The following is a 21,102-nucleotide window of genomic DNA, read 5'->3' on the forward strand; positions in this document are numbered from 1 at the left end:
CTGTTCCCTGTAAGGCCAGAGAGATTTTGCAAACACACACATACATACACACACATGCACATAAATGCGTACACATAAATATACACGTACACGAAAGGAACTCTCTCTCTCTCTCTCTCTCTCTCTCTCTCTCTCTCTCTCTCTCTCTCTCTCTCTCTCTCTCTCTTAGACACACACACACACACACACATATATATATATATATATATATATATATATATATATATATATATATATATATATATATATATATATATATATATATATATATATATATATATATGTATACACACTCACATTAAGGAGATTAGAGAGAGTAAATATATCCAGTAAGGTAGGTACATCTGGTAACATATCTTCGTTATATAATTGGGTCATATATTGTTACATCACGTAAAGCGGTATATTGTAAGTTATGTTGGGATCAGCGGACATTCCTTGTGGTTCAGAGGTCACGCCCGCCACCACCCACACACTGGGACCCGCACCAGCTAGCGTTCCTCCCGCTGACAGACTTTGTAAACTGATGCAACAACCTCCTTCTTACGTCATTACTAAAGCATATTCGTTATATATACCATTTCTGTCATTAATATAATAATAATTCAAGTACTGTCCATAATAACTCAGTAAGAAAATTCGTACATACGATGGTGTGAGAAGCTGTTGTAGTGATGGTGGTTGTAACGGTGGGAGGTGGTAGCGGCGCTGGTGGCGGAGTGTGGTGGTGTAGGAGGAGTGTGAGTCTGACTGTGCCAGGCGGAGCGCGCACCACGTTCCTCTCCTCATGTGTTGCATATGTTCGTTGCAACCAACAAAATACCAACAAAATGTTCGACATCTTCTCTATCATTCGTCGCTTACTTAAGATCGACAGAATCAAAATTGATAATGTGATCTTCAGTTTTCATTACAAAGTGACTACGGTGATATTGGTGATATTTAGTTTGCTGGTGACCAATAAGCAGCTCTTTGGTGACCCTATCATATGTATGTCGTACTTCAGAAACAGCATGATCAACATGTACTGCTGGATTCAGTCAACGTTCACGCTGCCGGCGTTGACTGGCGCAGTGGTGGGGGAGGAGGTGGCCCATCCTGGCGTTGCTCATAATAACAGTGTTAATCCAGAAGACGGAAAAGAACCGCTCGAAGTCAGACACCATAAGTACTACCAATGGGTCTCCCTCTTCCTCTTTCTTCAGGTTAGTCACCTCACTCGTGAGTATTCACCATATCCGTCCTTCAGGTCTGATCACACATGGTTGTCGCTGCTTAGTTCTTCAGTTTATTTTCTGAACTCGTCTCATTTACCTGATCAGTTATTACTTCACATCACAAAGATTATCAGGCAACAAATGTACAAACTTTTAAAGCTAATCTTGAGACTATACAACTTTTTAAACAAACTTTATAGAGTAGAAGGAAAGCATTTCAGAAAAGGGCATTTCACAAAAGGGCACAGCAGTAATATAATGACACTGATACCCAAAAAGCTAAATCCATATCAAATATGTCTTGGAGCAGCGAGGAACGAATGACTGAGATTAGACAAAATGACAGGGAACACTTTGTTGGTAAACTAAATCAACACACTTCTCTATGCTAACCCGGAAAAGGTTAACAAACTAATTACGAAATGGGCTCATGCTTTTAGCATAGGATGCTGGCACCTAGAACTAGGAATGTTTTGTACAGCATATCCAGTGATAGAGAGAGGTGTGCATAACTAATGCCAAATAGGCAATATGAATGTTATATGCCATTTATTGAGTCTGAACGTGATGCAGCCCTTACTAGGGGCAAGGGTAGTGCCCCTGGCAGTATGGTGATACTTAAGATATTATCAGACTTCTAAAACCTGTACCCGGTAACCCATTATGAACGCTGTATGATATGAATTATGACAAGTGTCATTTATCCTTCTCATGGAGCAACAGTTCAACTGTAGCAATACCAAAACACAGTCAAATTGATGAACTTCACCCCAGCTCCCAGATGAGTTACAGGAGCAAAATGTTTGAGACGCTTGTGCTCAATAAAGTATTACACTGAATCAAAGATCTGGTTTTATGGCTTCACACAAGGGAGTATTGTCCACAACTGTATCACAACTTTCCTAACAGTTTAAAGGGACAGACGACACAAATAGACCACATTATCGACCTACAAGCTGCATGTGATATTGCTCATCAGAAAGTTGTTCTATATGTAAGTTAGCAAAAATACGGACAGGTGGTTGACTTCTGCACTGGATACTCAGTTATATCTCGAACAGAAATTCTTCTATAATGTTTCAAGGTTACAAATATGAAGTTAAAGACATGCTACTTGGCACGCTTCGAGGTGGAATAGTTAGCGCCACCTTTTTCAAAGTACTAATCAAAGCATGACTGAAATCAATGCCAGGTCTTAGGAATATCACAAATGGCTAAGCTTATGATAATTTTTTACGCACCAACACATATCGTGAAATGTAAACCATTCTTAACTGCATATACATACCCTCTGAGAGACTTGGCTTTATCATTTCTGCGGAGAAAACTAAGGTGTTTAATAAGATACCTAGAAATGGCTGAATCGGTCCAGCTAAACTGAAAATTGATGAAAACTCATTGATTATGTCTCCTCCATTAAATATCTTGGTTTCTCAGTTTCGTGTACCGCATCCGGTGTGCTAAAGCTAAATCGACCGTATACAGATGTATTCAGACCTCTCATAGTTGTCGTAGGATGCAATCCTAGTTGATGCAAATATCAGAATTGTTGAAATGATGTACTTCGCTTATATTAAGCATCAAATATATTACTACACGCCTGCTTTAGTCTTCCATAACAGCAAGGTATTTAAAAAGAAAATAAAAAAAAGTGAAATGAAGCCTTAAAAGTAATACTTGGCTGCCTTAAGACTACTAAAAAACTCGACATGCGGAGAGAACTTGGTATATTCATCAGTGGGGACAGAATACTTGAAATCAGTCATGATAGGACTGAAATTTCTTCCTGGTGATTCAGGTAATATCACTAAAGTGTTGTTAAACCATACATGCCAGAGCCCATTCGAATCTGAATGGATATGAATAACAGCCAAACACATGATAATATCTGGGGCGCAGTAAGCTGTATAAAATCAAGAAGCAACGACATTTCCTGCTTCCTTAAGAAATAACTTCTTTAACATCACCATATCTACTTATTCACCTTATAAACAAGCTACTTACAATCTTTACACGGGTATGAGTGCCCTTGTATTACCACGGTGCTCTTGAACATATACAGAAACTTTAGACTGGAAAGAACATAACCCAGTACAGGTATAGTGACGGTGGTCTCAGCTCTGCCATTGGAGGGATTGGAAGTGCTGCCACTGTGATCCAGAACAATGGTAACAGATACGAGAAAAATGCTACAAAAACAATTGGGCATCTATTCTACAAACTGAAATGTGCGCTATACTCATCCCTTTTGAGTTTGTAGAAATCACCACCACAGACAACTGAATTATCTCTGACTCTCTATCCTCACTTCCTCCCCCAAACACATTGAGATCAGGTATTCAGACATTTTTGGTCAAGGGATTCTAATGAGTTTGTTATGGATTCCCTCTCGCAGAAGCCTCCAGGAGCATCACAACAATGATTCTGGTTAACTTGCAATTAGCAAAGACGCCGTTCAAAAGAGCATTGGGTTGTCAAAGTCCCGCAACTGTAATTAGTAAGGAACTAACAGACTCTTTGAAGTAAATAGATGAGCCCAGATAAGCACAAGTAGAAATGCTTTGCATCACAGTGAAATATGTAAAGAAAACACTTGTATGGGGAAAGTAGTATGAAAGAAAACACTTGTATGGGGAAAGTAGTAAGATCAGCAAATTATAAGATTCAAAATGCTAGACTAAGGCTATGTTATACGTTACTCTTGGCTCTGTAGCCTACCCGGAGATGATCACTTGAACTGTACAGTATGTGGCCAGAGGTTTGGACACAAATTAGAACACTATGTCTTAGACTGTGAAACGAATAGAGCCATTCATGGACTCCCGTGGTGTAGCGGTTAACGTTCCTGACCGTAACGCATTCACGGGCCGCCCAGGGTCGAGCGCATGGGTTACGGCGGTCGGTCTACAGTCAATCCACCTGTTCATCCACCCATAGAGGATGGTCGATAAGATGGGTACCTCGCTCAGGTTAGGGCATATTTATATATATATATATATATATATATATATATATATATATATATATATATATATATATATATATATATATATATATATATATATATATATATATATATATATATATATATATTTTTTTTTTTTTTTTTTTTCATACTATTTGCCATTTCCCGCGTTAGCGAGGTAGCGTTAAGAACAGAGAACTGGGTCTTAGAGGGCATATCCTCACCTGACCCCCTTCTCTGTTCCCTCTTTTGGAAAATTAAAAAAAAACAAGAGAGGGGAGGATTTCCAGCCACCCGCTCCCTCCCCTTTTAGTCGCCTTCTACGACACGCAGGGAATACGTGGGAAGTGTTCTTTCTCCCCTATCCCCAGGGATATATATATATATATATATATATATATATATATATATATATATATATATATATATATATATATATATATATATATATATATATATATATGTATATGTATATATATATATATGTATATATATATACATACATATATATATATATATATATATATATATATATATATATATATATATATATATATATATATATATATATATATATATATATATATATATATATATATATATATATATATATATATATATATGTATGTATATATATATACATATATATATATACATATACATATATATATATATATATATATATATATATATATATATATATATATATATATATATATATATATATATTTCTTTTTCTTTTAAACTATTCGCCATTTCCCGCGTTAGCGAGGTAGCGTTAAGAACAGAGGACTGGGCCTTTTTTGGAATATCCTCACCTGGCCCCCTCTGTTCCTTCTTTTGGAAAATTAAAAAAAAAAACGAGAGGGGAGGATTTCCAGCACCCCGCTCCCTCCCCTTTTAGTCGCCTTCTACGACACGCAGGGAATACGTGGGAAGTATTCTTAATCCCCTATCCCCAGGGATAATATGTATATATATATATATATATATATATATATATATATATATATATATATATATATATATATATATATATATATATATATATATATATATATATTTTGGAAAGGGTCACAATTTTGCGCGTGATTAAGTATATTTCTATGAATCAACAGGGAAAATGAAACACACCAAGTTCCCAAGTGCACTCTCGTTAAATAACCGCATCATCAGAGGAGATACAAGAAATATAATGTTGGGCAAACAGGTAAGGATCTTTCTGTTAGACTTAAGCAACATATATATAGTATAAGAAGAGGACAAGAATCAAATACCTTGTTTAATCACGTTAAAAACTATGATCATTGTATTGACTGGAGTAAAGCCATCTCAGTTATCAACTCTAACTCCAGTACCACGAGAAATATCATTGAATCTTCTGTCACTAGATACGCAAAGAATTATAACCTTAATGTTAATGAAGGTCTATACAAATTGGATAGTTTTATTGTTGATGAAATTTGTAAACCATTCCCTTTCTTGTCAACATAAGTTTATGATACGCTCGTTATCTGTCTTGGACAATCACTTGATTACCAAATGGCTTCCTAGCTACGTCTCTTCGTTGTATATCAACTGACTTATATTTGTCTCTTGTATCTCCCTTGATGATGTGATTATCACACGAAAGTGCACTTGATCACGCGCAAAATTGCGATCCTTTCCAATATATATATATATATATATATATATATATATATATATATATATATATATATATATATATATATATATATTCCTAGCGCTACCTCGCACACATGAGGGGGGAGGGGGTTGTTATTCCATGTGTGGCGAGGTGGCGATGGGAACAAATAAAGGCAGACAGTATGAATTATGTACATGTGTATATATGTATATGTCTGTGTGTGTATATATATGTGTACATTGAGATGTATAGGTATGTATATTTGCGTGTGTGGACGTGTATGTATATACATGTGTATGTGGGCGGGTTGGGCCGTTCTTTCGTCTGTTTCCTTGCGCTACCTCGCTAACGCGGGAGACAGCGACAAAGCAAAAAAAAAAAAAAAGTGATATATAGCGTTAATGGGATTGTCTTGATTAAGGCCTCAGCTGACCCTGACGTTGCAGTTGATATATGAAAATGATACTTGAAATTGAGGTACGTTTAAACAAACCAATAAATTTTTGGTCTGCTGTCCCCGGCATTATGGTGAGCTAAGAGTCTCTGGAGATCCTGCCTGACTTTACTGCCAGTGAGAAGGGAGGGCTCCGGCCACTCCCATGACCCCTCCCTCTCTAACAGACCTACTTCTTTCTCTACTCACTATACCAACACAGTCAGCCATGGTAACATCAAGCTTCCTTGACACAGCCAAGCAAGTCATCATTCCCCATCCAACTCGCACACTTGACTTACTCTTTCTTTGAAAATCTCGCTGCATTCAGGAATTTTCCATCTATCCCATACTTTCTTATTACCTTTTACGAGGCCACTGAGTTCAACTTATCATACACTCTTCAGACGCGTTTAAGGCGTATGCAATGTACTCAACTAGTGTTTCTCACGCAAGTTCTTTAGACACCCAGCTACACTGTTCATCCCTGATCAAATGCTCTCTTATGCATGACGCTGCAACCTCTTCACTCACAACTCTTATACCTTACTATGTATACTTAACAACTTTGTGCCTATGTTATTCGAGCAATTACTTGTATTATGGAATTTCATCATTCGTTTATAACATTTGGCTTCTGTGCTCTAACATTAGATTCCATCGAGCAATTGTATGAAATTTTAGCACTATGATGCTATTATCAATCCTCGTTACATTACCCGTCACTCAAAAGACACAGCTGGTAACAATGACAAGAAATCAGGATATAAATCTAAGCAAAGGAAGACTGTCTCAGGTTTTCAAGTGATTTCAAAATTAAAAAATTAATGGAGTGATTAGAACTAATTCACATGTTACCCAATTTTAACATATAAAAATCAGTTCATTTTTCAAAGAAAATTATCGATTACGGATTCGGGATGGGTGACAGCCATCACTTGAAGTCTAAGACGAAAGATGTTGGTGTGAGAATCAGTAACGAAATAAAATACGCAAACAGCTGCTTTGTGGTAAACAATGAAGCAAACAGTATGTTGGTTAGTAATGACAAGTTATGATAACCCACAGGACAAAGTACTCACTCTTCACAGCGCCTTGCTCAAACCTCATTTGGAAAACACTTGATTTGAGCGAGGAGGAATAGGAACTGTACAAATAATGCTGAAGAAAGCAACTCAATAGTTTCTCTCGGTCAGAGATCAGCAGCATCAGAGACTAACCGATCTAAAAAGATTCTCTCTAAAGAAAAGTTGCAAAATCAGAGAACTTCTATAAGTTTTCAAAATGTTAGATAATATGAAGAAACAAATGGCAGTCTCTTAGCATCAGGATATACATTCAACGACCAGAATTAACCGTGTCAAATTAATAGGAAGGATATGTAATACTAACGAAGGCGAAAACTATTCCAGCTATAGAGTTGCACAACACCGGAATAAGCAACCACCAGATGTTTTCAATATGATTTCTATCATTACCTCTTTAACCAAGGCTACACAAATGATTCACTGGTAACACAAAGATATTTCCAAATCCCGTTTAAGGTTTAGCCTCCTGCTAGGAATATTCTTCTTCAGAAAATGATGAGTTTGTTATTCCGACAAAACTTTCGTCTTATATCAATATAATAATTTCTTTGCATTACATAACACACAAGTTTCTTGGCTTTATTTTTCCCGCCGACAGTTATGGCTGAGTCGGGTGAGGAGGTGCCGGATGTTCACTTTCCTGTTTCTTTCTAACTTGTTCAGAAATTCACGATTGTATTTCTGTTTTCTAGCAGATAACCTCGTCAAGGTTCTTCCGGTCTTCCGTTATTTATACTTCCCATTTAACAACATCAGAACATAAGAACACCAGAAAATAAGAAGTGAGGACACTGCAAGAGGCCTATTGACCCATGCTAGGCAGATCCTGAGTCTGTCCACCCTACAACCAACCACCTGAACCCATAAACACATCATCCAACCTTCGTTTAAAGCTACCTGAAGACCCACGCAGCATCCACTACTGTACTTGGCACCTGGTTCCATAAATCTACTACCCTATTCCCGAACCAATATTTACCCACATCCGACCTGAATCTATATTTTTCTAATTTCATTATTTCTTGTCCTATCCGGTGGCGTCATTCTAGGAACTTTATTCATGTTACCTTTATTAATGCCCTTCATCCATTTAAAGACTTTAATCATACCCCCTCTAGCCATCCTCCTCTTAAGTGAGTGTAAATTTCTTAACCTTTCTTCATAAATGAGGTTTCTAATTCTTGGAATCATTTTTGTCATTCGCCTTTATACTCTCTCTAAACAATCTATATCAACAGCATAGTATGGAGCCCAAAACTGTACCGCATAAATCAAATGTGGTCTCACCAACACAAGATAAAGTTGCAATAATACTCGAGGAATTTTCTTGCTAACAGTCCTATTAATGAACCCTAACATCTTATTAGCCTTATTACACACTTTAATACATTGTTGCCGCGGCTTAAGATCCTTGCTCACCAAGAGTTTTACCAATAGTAGTATTGTCCAGTTTGTAATCAGTGTTCCTGTCTTTACCTACATTAAGCGTTCTGCATCTGTTTATGTTGAATTCCATTTTCCATGTATCCTTCCATTCTGATAATCTATTTAAGTCCCTCTGCAAATTCACTAAACTTTCATCTGAGACAATTAACTCCCATCTACCAGCCAATCTTGCTAATTATTGTTTTATTCTTATCTCCCAGACAATCTTAACTTCTGAGCTTCATCTTCATCAACGAACCAACGAGTCCTTATAATCAGCAGCCTTATCCTAATCCATCACCCAATCTTTAATACTAGCGGTTCTTCGCTGATCCTCCGCTAAACTTCAGATTCATCCTCGTGCAACAAAAAAATGTATCCTCCAACATTATTTGTAGCATAAGGAACAAGGCGCATACTTATGACTTTTGTAATAAGTCCTTGTTTATCCTATTCTCTCTCTCTCTCTCTCTCTCTCTCTCTCTCTCTCTCTCTCTCTCTCTCTCTCTCTCTCTCTCTCTCTCTCTCTCTGTAACCAGCTCAGCTTCCAACTGCGTCTCACACAAGATGCTCGTTTTTCGCAGTAAGGTGACGTTACAGTTCATAGATAACCTGCATTATATTACCTGGTAGAGGGTCGTCATTGCTTCCTGCACACATGACATCATCAGTGTACACCTGACACGCCGTCATAAGGCTAATGGCTCGATGCATGAATTGAAAAACCTTTGTTAATGAAAGGTTACATAAATCAAAATAAGCAATAGTGAGTGTAGGTTGTTGAATCTATATTGTTTCGAGTTTCGTGGTGACTGTTGTGTGTTAGAGTATGATGGTGATGAACGTTGAGCAATGGTAATTGTACTGTGGTGCTGAGCATACTGTATTGGAGTGCCTAGTGTGCTGGTGAGATCACAGTGGTGTTAACACATGAAGGAAGAGTTTATAGTGTACTGTTTAGTTTATCGTAGATGTGTGTAGCTTGGTCATGAGTCATGACAGTGTTGTGGTGTTGGCTGTTGCGTGCAGCTTCCTGGTGAAGTGTGTTCCAGTGATCATTAGGATGTGGTGGTAATTGTAGTTAATTAGTTTTACTTACTCAGATGCGTGATTTTGTAGCAGTTTCAGGGTTTTTATGGTCATGAGTATATTGCGATCATCACTGTGATGTAGTGAACGTCGTATTATTTTTGATACAGAGTCCTGGTGAGTGTACTGCTCATGACGATACTATGAATGTGGGTAGCATCATGCTGGGGGGTAATGTAGTGTTGAGTATAGTACAGGGGTCAGTGTAGTGTGTGACGCGGAGTACGTATCGTTGTAGCGTGTATTGAGGTGGTGAGAGCAGCGTTGGTTTACTGCAGTTATTTAGTAAGATTCGTGGCTTATTCACAGAAGTGTGGTGGTGAACGCGCTATGTAGGTTAGTGTGACAAGTGTAACGAGTTGCTGCATTTATAGTGGTAAATGTGGAGTGACACAGTAATGAGTGTGGTGTGGTGAGTGCTTGTGATCTTGTATATGATTTAGTCTCAGTGCATTATAGTAAAGAGTGTGGTGCCCTGGTAGGTGCATCCTGGTAGTGTGTGTGCTGCTGAGGGTTATTATATAAACTTTATAGTTCGTTTTCCACCTTCTGGTAAGGCGTGGAAGTTTGATATTCCATCTCAATATTTCATAATTATGATGAACATCCCCTTGACATGCAATTATTCCGTAGCTGAGAGAGCCACACTATCTTTGTTAACTAGTGAAAGTTACATATTTGCTCGTGATATATCTATAATTGATTAATCATTGGTAATTATAATCATGAAGATTACACATACCGTATGAAGGGCCTAAGAAAGACCTTTGCAGAGAATGACAAATTTACCAAACTGAGAGACGCTCTGAAACTACAAATTGGCGTTTGGTCATTGTTCATCTGAGTCACTTCAAACAAGAAGCGTTCACTACAGGCACGTGGAACACAACATGACTATGCTCCTTAACCACATGAGAGTGTGGCAGTTTATACACATCATGGAGTCTTCGTGATCCTTCCTGGAGGGGAAGTAATCACATTTTCATTTCTTTGTTGCGCCTGACTCTTGACTCTGTTATGTTTCAGTCAGTCTTCCGCTGCTGTGCCACACCTCCCCCAGACATGCGACACCAGTTCGAGGAGAACTGGGACTGTTTGTCCACTGGTTTCTCATGTGAGATGTGACCAGTTTCTTCACCGGTACTTTAAGGAACAGGTATCGCTTGTGCGCCCGGCTTTGTTGTGATATGTACAGAATGTACACATTCATGTTCCTCACATGTAGAACATTATACCAGAGGACCATACGTCACTTACACTTTTATGTAGTAATCATCTGGTCCATCATGGGGCGCTGCCTTCTGCCTCACTGTTGTGTTTGATGACGTTTGATTTCCTTTTCTGGTTCAGTTCATGTACTGTTGTGTCCTTATTGTGCTCACCTTCACTACAGCTGACCTTGGTGACCTCCAGAAGCGGCGCTGCATGCGGTAATGTCATGTAATTTAGAATACCACAAATTAGCACCTAACCAATGTTTTGCACTGTCCTCTACCATACTTGGGCTGTACTTTGATAAAGTGTCGTGAAAACACGAACGAAAAACGATCACAAAGTAACAATGTTAGGGTAGGCGATGAAAAGAAAGAATAGTCGTGAGAATATGACATTTTTCCTTAACCAACGTGCGTTTCTCAAAAACTGATTTCACATAAAATATCAAAAGCCCATTGTACAAGATTAGGTACACGATCACAGCGATAAGTGTATCTGTAGTGAAACTAAACTAATTTAAAATCACACTGGGTCACATAGACCCAGAGCTGCATCTAAGGGGTAAAGACACAAAAGTAACACGGAAAGTCTCTAACGAAAGGAATATGATCATAACAACTGGTTTGACTGCGGGTTCACAATCGCTGTCTAACAATGTTTTCGGAACTGAGTCGAATCCATTTCCTGTGCTTCATGCCTACGATGGAAGCGGCCGCTTTCCTACACATTCTGTATCTTATGCTTCATGCAATTTGTAATATTACTGTAGTTCTCCTTCAGAGTGGAATAGCTAGCAAATAATGTGGGAGTGAGTGTAGTAGTCTGTAAGTGTATTGCGATGATAACTATACTGAGAGGGAAAACAGAGGCGAGGTCAAAATGGTTGCAAGTACAGTTTTGGAGTTATTGTGGTGTGGTGGTGAGTGTACTGTGGTGGTAGGTGTCACTTGATATGTGATAAAATAATGATGCCCATAGACCTATAACCCTACTCACGTATGCTTATGTATGCAGTTCTTTTATCTATTGAAATTACGTGCTTCCAGTAACCACCCATGTGTCGGATTACATAACAATGTTCTTCATGGTAGGGACGAACGGTTACATAATACAGTGCTATATAATGTGACAAAGCATAATACTGTACCCCGTGTGCCACATCCCATGATGCCTCATCGTTTTCCAGGCCGGCATGTTCTACTTACCCAGATACATCTGGAAGAGCTGGGAAGGCGGCCGTGTGAGGAGTTTAGTGGACGATCTTAATCTACCTATACTGAAAGGTGACGTGAAGCAGAAGAGGGTCGCCATCGCCGTCGACTACTTCGGCAAGAACTTTCACCACCACAACCTATACGCCTATCAGTTCTTCCTCTGTGAGCTGCTCAACTTCGCCAACGTTGTTGGGCAGTTCTTCTTCACTGACAGGTGAGCTGCAGCCATACCACAGAAGTGGGAGATGTATAAAAGAAAGAGGCAGGAGGTCAAGAGAAAGGTGCAAGAGGTGAAAAAGAGGGCAAATGAGAGTTGGGGTGAGAGAGTATCATTAAATTTTAGGGAGAATAAAAAGATGTTCTAGAAGGAGGTAAATAAAGTGCGTAAGACAAGGGAGCAAATGGGAACTTCAGTGAAGGGGGCTAATGGGGAGGTGATAACAAGTAGTGGTGATGTGAGAAGGAGATGGAGTGAGTATTTTGAAGGTTTGTTGAATGTGTTTGATGATAGAGTGGCAGATATAGGGTGCTTTGGTCGAGGTGGTGTGCAAAGTGAGAGGGTTAGGGAAAGTTAGGGAAAATAACTTGATAAACATAGAAGAGGTAGTAAAAGCTTTGCGGAAGATGAAAGCCGGCAAGGCAGCAGGTTTGGATGGTATTGCATTGGAATTTATTAAAAAAGGATGTGACTGTATTGTTGACTGGTTGGTAAGGTTATTTAATGTATGTATGATTCATGGTGAGGTGCCTGAGGATTGGAGGAATGCTTGCATAGTGCCATTGTACAAATGCAAAGGGGATAAGAGTGAGTGCTCAAATTACAGAGGTATAAGTTTGTTGATTATTCCTGGTAAATTATATGGGAGGGTATTGATTGAGAGGGTGAAGGCACGTACAGAGCATCAGAATGGGGAAGAGCACTGTGGTTTCAGAAGTGGTAGAGGATGTGTGGATCAGGTGTTTGCTTTGAAGAATGTATGTGAGAAATACTTAGAAAAGCAAATGGATTTGTATGTAGCATTTATGGATCTGGAGAGGGCATGTAACAGAGTTGATAGAGATGCTCTGTGGAAGGTACTAAGAATATATGGTGTGAGAGGCAAGATGTTAGAAGCAGTGAAAAGCTTTTATCGAGGATGTAAGACATGAGTACGTGTAGGAAGAGAGGAAAGAGATTGGTTTTCAGTGAATGTAGGTTTGCGGCAGGGGTGTGTGATGTTTAATGGTTGTTTAATTTGTTTATGGATGGGGTTGTTAGGGAGGTGAATGCAAGAGTTTTGGAAAGAGGTGCAAGTATGCAGTCTGTTGTGGATGACAGAGCATGGGAAGTGAGTCAGTTGTTGTTCACTGATGATACAGCGCTGGTGGCTGATTCATGTGAGAAACTGCAGAAGCTGGTGACTGACTTTGGTAAAGTGTGTGAAAGAAGAGAGTTAAGAGTAAATGTGAATAAGAGCAAGGTTATTAGGTACAGTAGGGTTGAGGGTCAAGTCAATTGGGAGGTAAGTTTGAATGGAGAAAAACTGGAGGAAGTAAAGTGTTTTAGATATCTGGGAGTGGATCTGGCAGCGGATGGAACCATGGAATCGGAGGTGAGTCATAGGGTGGGGGAGGGGGCGAAAATCCTGGGAGCCTTGAATAATGTGTGGAAGTCGAGAACATTATCTCGGAGAGCAAAAATGGGTATGTTTGAAGGAATAGTGGTTCCAACAATGTTGTATGGTTGCGAGGCGTGGGCTATGGATAGAGTTGTGCGCAGGAGGGTGAATGTGCTGGAAATGAGATGTTTGAGGACTATATGTGGTGTGAGGTGGTTTGATCGAGTAAGTAATGTAAGGGTAAGAGAGATGCGTGGAAATAAAAAGAGCGTGGTTGAGAGAGCAGAGGAGGGTGTTTTGAAATGGTTTGGGCACATGGAGAGAATGAGTGAGGAAAGATTGACCAAGAGGATATATGTGTCGGAGGTGGAGGGAAAGAGGAAAAGTGGGAGACTAAATTGGAGATGGAAAGATGGAGTGAAAAAGATGTTGAGTGATCGGGGCCTGAACATGCAGGAGGGTGAAAGGCGTGCAAGGAATAGTGTGAATTGGATCGATGTGGTATACCGAGGTCGACGTGCTGTCAATGGATTGAATCAGGGCATGTGAAGCGTCTGGGGTAAACCATGGAAAGTTCTGTGGGGCCTGGATGTGGAAAGGGAGCTGTGGTTTCGGGCATTATTACATGACAGCTAGAGACTGAGTGTGAACGAATGGACCTTTGTTGTCTTTTCCTAGCGCTACCTCGCACACATGAGGGGGGATTGGGATGTTATTCCATGTGTGGCGAGATGGCGATGGGACTAAATAAAGGGAGACAGTATGAATTATGTACATGTGTATATATGTATATGTCTGTGTGTGTATATATATATGTGTACATTGAGATGTATAGGTATGTATATTTGCATGTGTGGACGTGTGTGTATATATATGTGTATGGGGGTGGGTTGGGCCATTTCTTTCGTCTGTTTCCTTGCGCTACCTCGCAAAATAAAGCAAAATAAAAATAAATGAATAATATATATATATATATATATATATATATATATATATATATATATATATATATATATATATATATATATATATATATTCATGAACGCTCGTTGTATGTTTTGGACACTCACATGTTTACCAAATGGCGTCCTAGCTTCGTCTCTTCGATGTATATCAACTGACTGTTATATTTCTCTCTTGTGTCTCCCCTGATGATGTAATTATTACACGAAAGTGCACTTGGGAACTTCTCGTGTTTCATTTTCCCCGTGGACTCATAGGAATATCTTGATCACGCGCTAAATTGTGATCTTTTCCAATATATATATATATATATATATATATATATATATATATATATATATATATTTTTTTTTTTGCCGCTGTCTCCCGCGTTTGCGAGGTAGCGCAAGAAAACAGACGAAAGAAATGGCCCAACCCACCCCCATACACATGTATATACATACGTCCACACACGCAAATATACATACCTACACAGCTTTCCATGGTTTACCCAGACGCTTCACATGCCCTGATTCAATCCACTGACAGCACGTCAACCCCGGTATACCACATCGATCCAATTCACTCTATTCCTTACCCTCCTTTCACCCTCCCGCATGTTCAGGCCCCGATCACAAAAAATCTTTTTCACTCCATCTTTCCACCTCCAATTTGGTCTCCCACTTCTCCTCGTTCCCTCCACCTCCGACACATATATCCTCTTGGTCAATCTTTCCTCACTCATTCTCTCCATGTGCCCAAACCATTTCAAAACACCCTCTTCTGCTCTCTCAACCACGCTCTTTCTATTTCCACACATCTCTCTTACCCTTACGTTACTTCCACACATTCTTCAAGGCTCCCAGGATTTTCGCCCCCTCCCCCACCCTATGATCCACTTCCGCTTCCATGGTTCCATCCGCTGCCAGATCCACTCCCAGACATCTAAAGCACTTTACTTCCTCCAGTTTTTCTCCATTCAAACTTACCTCCCAATTGACTTGACCCTCAACCCTACTGTACCTAATTACCTTGCTCTTATTCACATTTACTCTTAACTTTCTTCTTTCACACACTTTACAAAACTCAGTCACCAGCTTCTGCAGTTTCTCACATGAATCAGCCACCAGCGTTGTATCATCAGCGAACAACAACTGACTCACTTCCCGAGCTCTCTCATCCACAACAGACTTCATACTTGCCCCTCTTTCCAAAACTCTTGCATTCACCTCCCTAACAACCCCGTCCATAAACAAATTAAACAAGCATGGAGACATCACACACCCCTGCCGCAAACCTACATTCACTTCGAACCAATCACTTTCCTCTCTTCCTACACGTACACATGCCTTACATCCTGGATAAAAACTTTTCACCGCTTCTAACAACTTGCCTCCCACACCATATATTCTTAATACCTTCCACAGAGCATCTCTATCAACTCTATCATATGCCCTCTCCAGATCCATAAATTCTAAAATGGGAATATATATATATTTTTTTTTTTTTTTTTACACTTTGTCGCTGTCTCCCGCGTTTGCGAGGTAGCGCAAGGAAACAGACGAAAGAAATGGCCCAACCCCCCCCCATACACATGTACATACACACGTCCACACACGCAAATATACATACCTACACAGCTTTCCATGGTTTACCCCAGACGCTTCACATGCCTTGATTCAATCCACTGACAGCACGTCAACCCCTGTATACCACATCGCTCCAATTCACTCTATTCCTTGCCCTCCTTTCACCCTCCTGCATGTTCAGGCCCCGATCACACAAAATCTTTTTCACTCCATCTTTCCACCTCCAATTTGGTCTCCCACTTCTCCTCGTTCCCTCCACCTCCGACACATATATCCTCTTGGTCAATCTTTCCTCACTCATTCTCTCCATGTGCCCAAACCATTTCAAAACACCCTCTTCTGCTCTCTCAACCACGCTATTTTTATTTCCACACATCTCTCTTACCCTTACGTTACTTACTCGATCAAACCACCTCACACCACACATTGTCCTCAAACATCTCATTTCCAGCACATCCATCCTCCTGCGCACAACTCTATCCATAGCCCACGCCTTGCAACCATACAACATTGTTGGAACCACTATTCCTTCAAACATACCCATTTTTGCTTTCCGAGATAATGTTCTCGACTTCCACACATTTTTCAAGGCCCCCAGAATTTTCGCCTCCTCCCCCACCCTATGATCCACTTCCGCTTCCATGGTTCCATCTACTGCCAGATCCACTCCCAGATATCTAAAACACTTCACTTCCTCCAGTTTTTCTCCATTCAAACTCACCTCCCAATTGACTTGACCCTCAACCCTACTGTACCTAATAACCTTGCTCTTATTCACATTTACTCTTAACTTTCTTCTTCCACACACTTTACCAAAGTCAGTCACCAGCTTCTGCAGTTTCTCACATGAATCAGCCACCAGCGCTGTATCATCAGCGAACAACAACTGACTCACTTCCCAAGCTCTCTCATCCCCAACAGACTTCATACTTGCCCCTCTTTCCAAAACTCTTGCATTTACCTCCCTAACAACCCCATCCATAAACAAATTAAACAACCATGGAGACATCACACACCCCTGCCGCAAACCTACATTCACTGAGAACCAATCACTTTCCTCTCTTCCTACACGTACACATGCCTTACATCCTCGATAAAAACTTTTCACTGCTTCTAACAACTTTCCTCCCACACCATGTATTCTTAATACCTTCCACAGAGCATCTCTATCAACTCTATCATATGCCTTCTCCAGATCCATAAATGCTACATACAAATCCATTTGCTTTTCTAAGTATTTCTCACATACATTCTTCAAAGCAAACACCTGATCCACATATCCTCTACCACTTCTGAAACCACACTGCTCTTCCCCAATCTGATGCTCTGTACATGCCTTCACCCTCTCAATCAATACCCTCCCATATAATTTACCAGGAATACTCAACAAACTTATACCTCTGTAATTTGAGCATTCACTCTTATCCCCTTTGCCTTTGTACAATGGCACTATGCACGCATTCCGCCAATCTTCAGGCACCTCACCATGAGTCATACATACATTAAATAACCTTACCAACCAGTCAACAATACAGTCACCACCTTTTTTATTAAATTCCACTGCAATACCATCCAAACCTGCTGCCTTGCCGGCTTTCATCTTCCGCAAAGCTTTCACTACCTCTTCTCTGTTTACCAAATCATTTTCCCTAACCCTCTCACTTTGCACACCACCTCGACCAAAACACCCTATATCTGCCACTCTATCATCAAACACATTCAACAAACCTTCAAAATATTCACTCCATCTCCTTCTCACATCACCACTACTTGTTATCACCTCCCCATTTGCGCCCTTCACTGAAGTTCCCATTTGCTCCCTTGTCTTACGCACTTTATTTACCTCCTTCCAGAACATCTTTTTATTCTCCCTAAAATTTAATGATACTCTCTCACCCCAACTCTCATTTGCCCTTTTTTTCATCTCTTGCACCTTTCTCTTGACCTCCTGTCTCTTTCTTTTATACATCTCCCACTCAATTGCATTTTTTCCCCGCAAAAATCGTCCAAATGCCTCTCTCTTCTCTTTCACTAATACTCTTACTTCTTCATCCCACCACTCACTACCCTTTCTAATCAACCCACCTCCCACTCTTCTCATGCCACAAGCATCTTTTGCGCAATCCCTCACTGATTCCCTAAATACATCCCATTCCTCCCCCACTCCCCTTGCTTTCATTGTTCTCACCTTTTTCCATTCTGTACTCAGTCTCTCCTGGTACTTCCTCACACAGGTCTCCTTCTCAAGCTCACTTACTCTCACCACCCTCTTCACCCCAACATTCACTCTTCTTTTCTGAAAACCCATACAAATCTTCACCTTAGCCTCCACAAGATAATGATCAGACATCCCTCCAGTTGCACCTCTCAGCACATTAACAACCAAAAGTCTCTCTTTCGCACGCCTGTCAATTAACACGTAATCCAATAACGCTCTCTGGCCATCTCTCCTACTTACATAAGTATACTTATGTATATCTCGCTTTTTAAACCAGGTATTCCCAATCATCAGTCCTTTTTCAGCACATAAATCTACAAGCTCTTCACCATTTCCATTTACAACACTGAACACCCCATGTATACCAATTATTCCCTCAACTGCCACATTACTCACCTTTGCATTCAAATCACCCATCACTATGACCCGGTCTCGTGCATCAAAACCACTAACACACTCATTCAGCTGCTCCCAAAACACTTGCCTCTCTTGATCTTTCTTCTCATGCCCAGGTGCATATGCACCAATAATCACCCACCTCTCTCCATCAACTTTCAGTTTTACCCATATTAATCGAGAATTTACTTTCTTACACTCTATCACATACTCCCACAACTCCTGTTTCAGGAGTATTGCTACTCCTTCCCTTGCTCTTGTCCTCTCACTAACCCCTGACTTTACTCCCCAGACATTCCCAAACCACTCTTCCCCTTTACCCTTGAGCTTCGTTTCACTCAGAGCCAAAACATCCAGGTTCCTTTCCTCAAACATACTACCTATCTCTCCTTTTTTCACATCTTGGTTACATCCACACACATTTAGGCACCCCACTCTGAGCCTTCGAGGAGGATGAGCACTCCCCGCGTGACTCCTTTTTCTGTTTCCCATTTTAGAAAGTTAATACAAGGAGGGGAGGATTTCTGGCCCCCCGCTCCCGTCCCCTCTAGTCGCTTTCTACGACACGCGAGGAATACGTGGGAAGTATTCTTTCACCCCTATCCCCAGGGATAATATACATATATATATACATATACACATACACACACATACACATACATACGCACATATACACACACACACATACATATATATACATATGAAAAATGTAAGAATCCATTTAGAAAACTGAAACTTCTAGCTTGAAATGAATGAAAAAAATGAATGTCACATAATGGTTCAACCTCTGGCTATGGAAAAAAGGAACTGTATAATTTATTTACACAAACGTCAATAGCAGTTCTCATCAATTTAACCACTGTATCAATAAGCTTCAATGTCTAAGCTACATTTCTTTTTATATATATATATATATATATATATATATTTTTTTTTTTTTTTTTTATACTTTGTCGCTGTCTCCCGCGTTTGCGAGGTAGCGCGAGGAAACAGACGAAAGAAATGGCCCAACCCCCATACACACGTACATACACACGTCCACACACGCAAATATACATACCTACACAGCTTTCCATGGTTTACCCCAGACGCTTCACATGCCTTGATTCACTCCACTGACAGCACGTCAACCCCTGTATACCACATCGCTCCAATTCACTCTATTCCTTGCCCTCCTTTCACCCTCCTGCATGTTCAGGCCCCGATCACACAAAATCTTTTTCACTCCATCTTTCCACCTCCAATTTGGTCTCCCTCTTCTCCTCGTTCCCTCCACCTCCGACACATATATCCTCTTGGTCAATCTTTCCTCACTCATTCTCTCCATGTGCCCAAACCATTTCAAAACACCCTCTTCTGCTCTCTCAACCACGCTCTTTTTATTTCCACACATCTCTCTTACCCTTACGTTACTTACTCGATCAAACCACCTCACACCACACATTGTCCTCAAACATCTCATTTCCAGCACATCCATCCTCCTGCGCACAACTCTATCCATAGCCCACGCCTCGCAACCATACAACATTGTTGGAACCACTATTCCTTCAAACATACCCATTTTTGCTTTCCGAGATAATGTTCTCGACTTCCACACATTTTTCAAGGCTCCCAAAATTTTCGCCCCCTCCCCCACCCTATGATCCACTTCCGCTTCCATGGTTCCATCCGCTGACAGATCCACTCCCAGATATCTAAAACACTTCACTTCCTCCAGTTTTTCTCCATTCAAACTCACCTCCCAATTGACTTGACCCTCAACCCTACTGTACCTAATAACCTTGCTCTTATTCACATTTACTCTTAACTTTCTTCTTCCACACACTTTACCAAACTCAGTCACCAGCTTCTGCAGTTTCTCACATGAATCAGCCACCAGCGCTGTATCATCAGCGAACAACAACTGACTCACTTCCCAAGCTCTCTCATCCCCAACAGACTTCATACTTGCCCCTCTTTCCAAAACTCTTGCATTTACCTCCCTAACAACCCCATCCATAAACAAATTAAACAACCATGGAGACATCACACACCCCTGCCGCAAACCTACATTCACTGAGAACCA

General features: G+C 40.2%; 1 protein-coding gene across 1 annotated transcript in view; it reads left to right on the top strand.

Moving 5' to 3' along the window:
- Positions 1-741: 741 nt before the first annotated feature.
- The window catches only part of LOC139747910 (innexin inx2-like), a 29,297-nt gene continuing 8,936 nt past the window's right edge, over positions 742-21,102 (top strand). The window contains exons 1-2 of the mRNA XM_071660374.1: positions 742-1,205; positions 12,267-12,508. Of these exons, the coding sequence (XP_071516475.1) occupies positions 831-1,205; positions 12,267-12,508 (617 nt within the window). The 5' untranslated portion in view covers positions 742-830. The remainder of the gene's footprint in view (positions 1,206-12,266; positions 12,509-21,102) is intronic.

The sequence above is a fragment of the Panulirus ornatus genome, chromosome 71 (genome assembly GCF_036320965.1).
Source record: "Panulirus ornatus isolate Po-2019 chromosome 71, ASM3632096v1, whole genome shotgun sequence".
Lineage (NCBI taxonomy): Eukaryota > Metazoa > Arthropoda > Malacostraca > Decapoda > Palinuridae > Panulirus > Panulirus ornatus.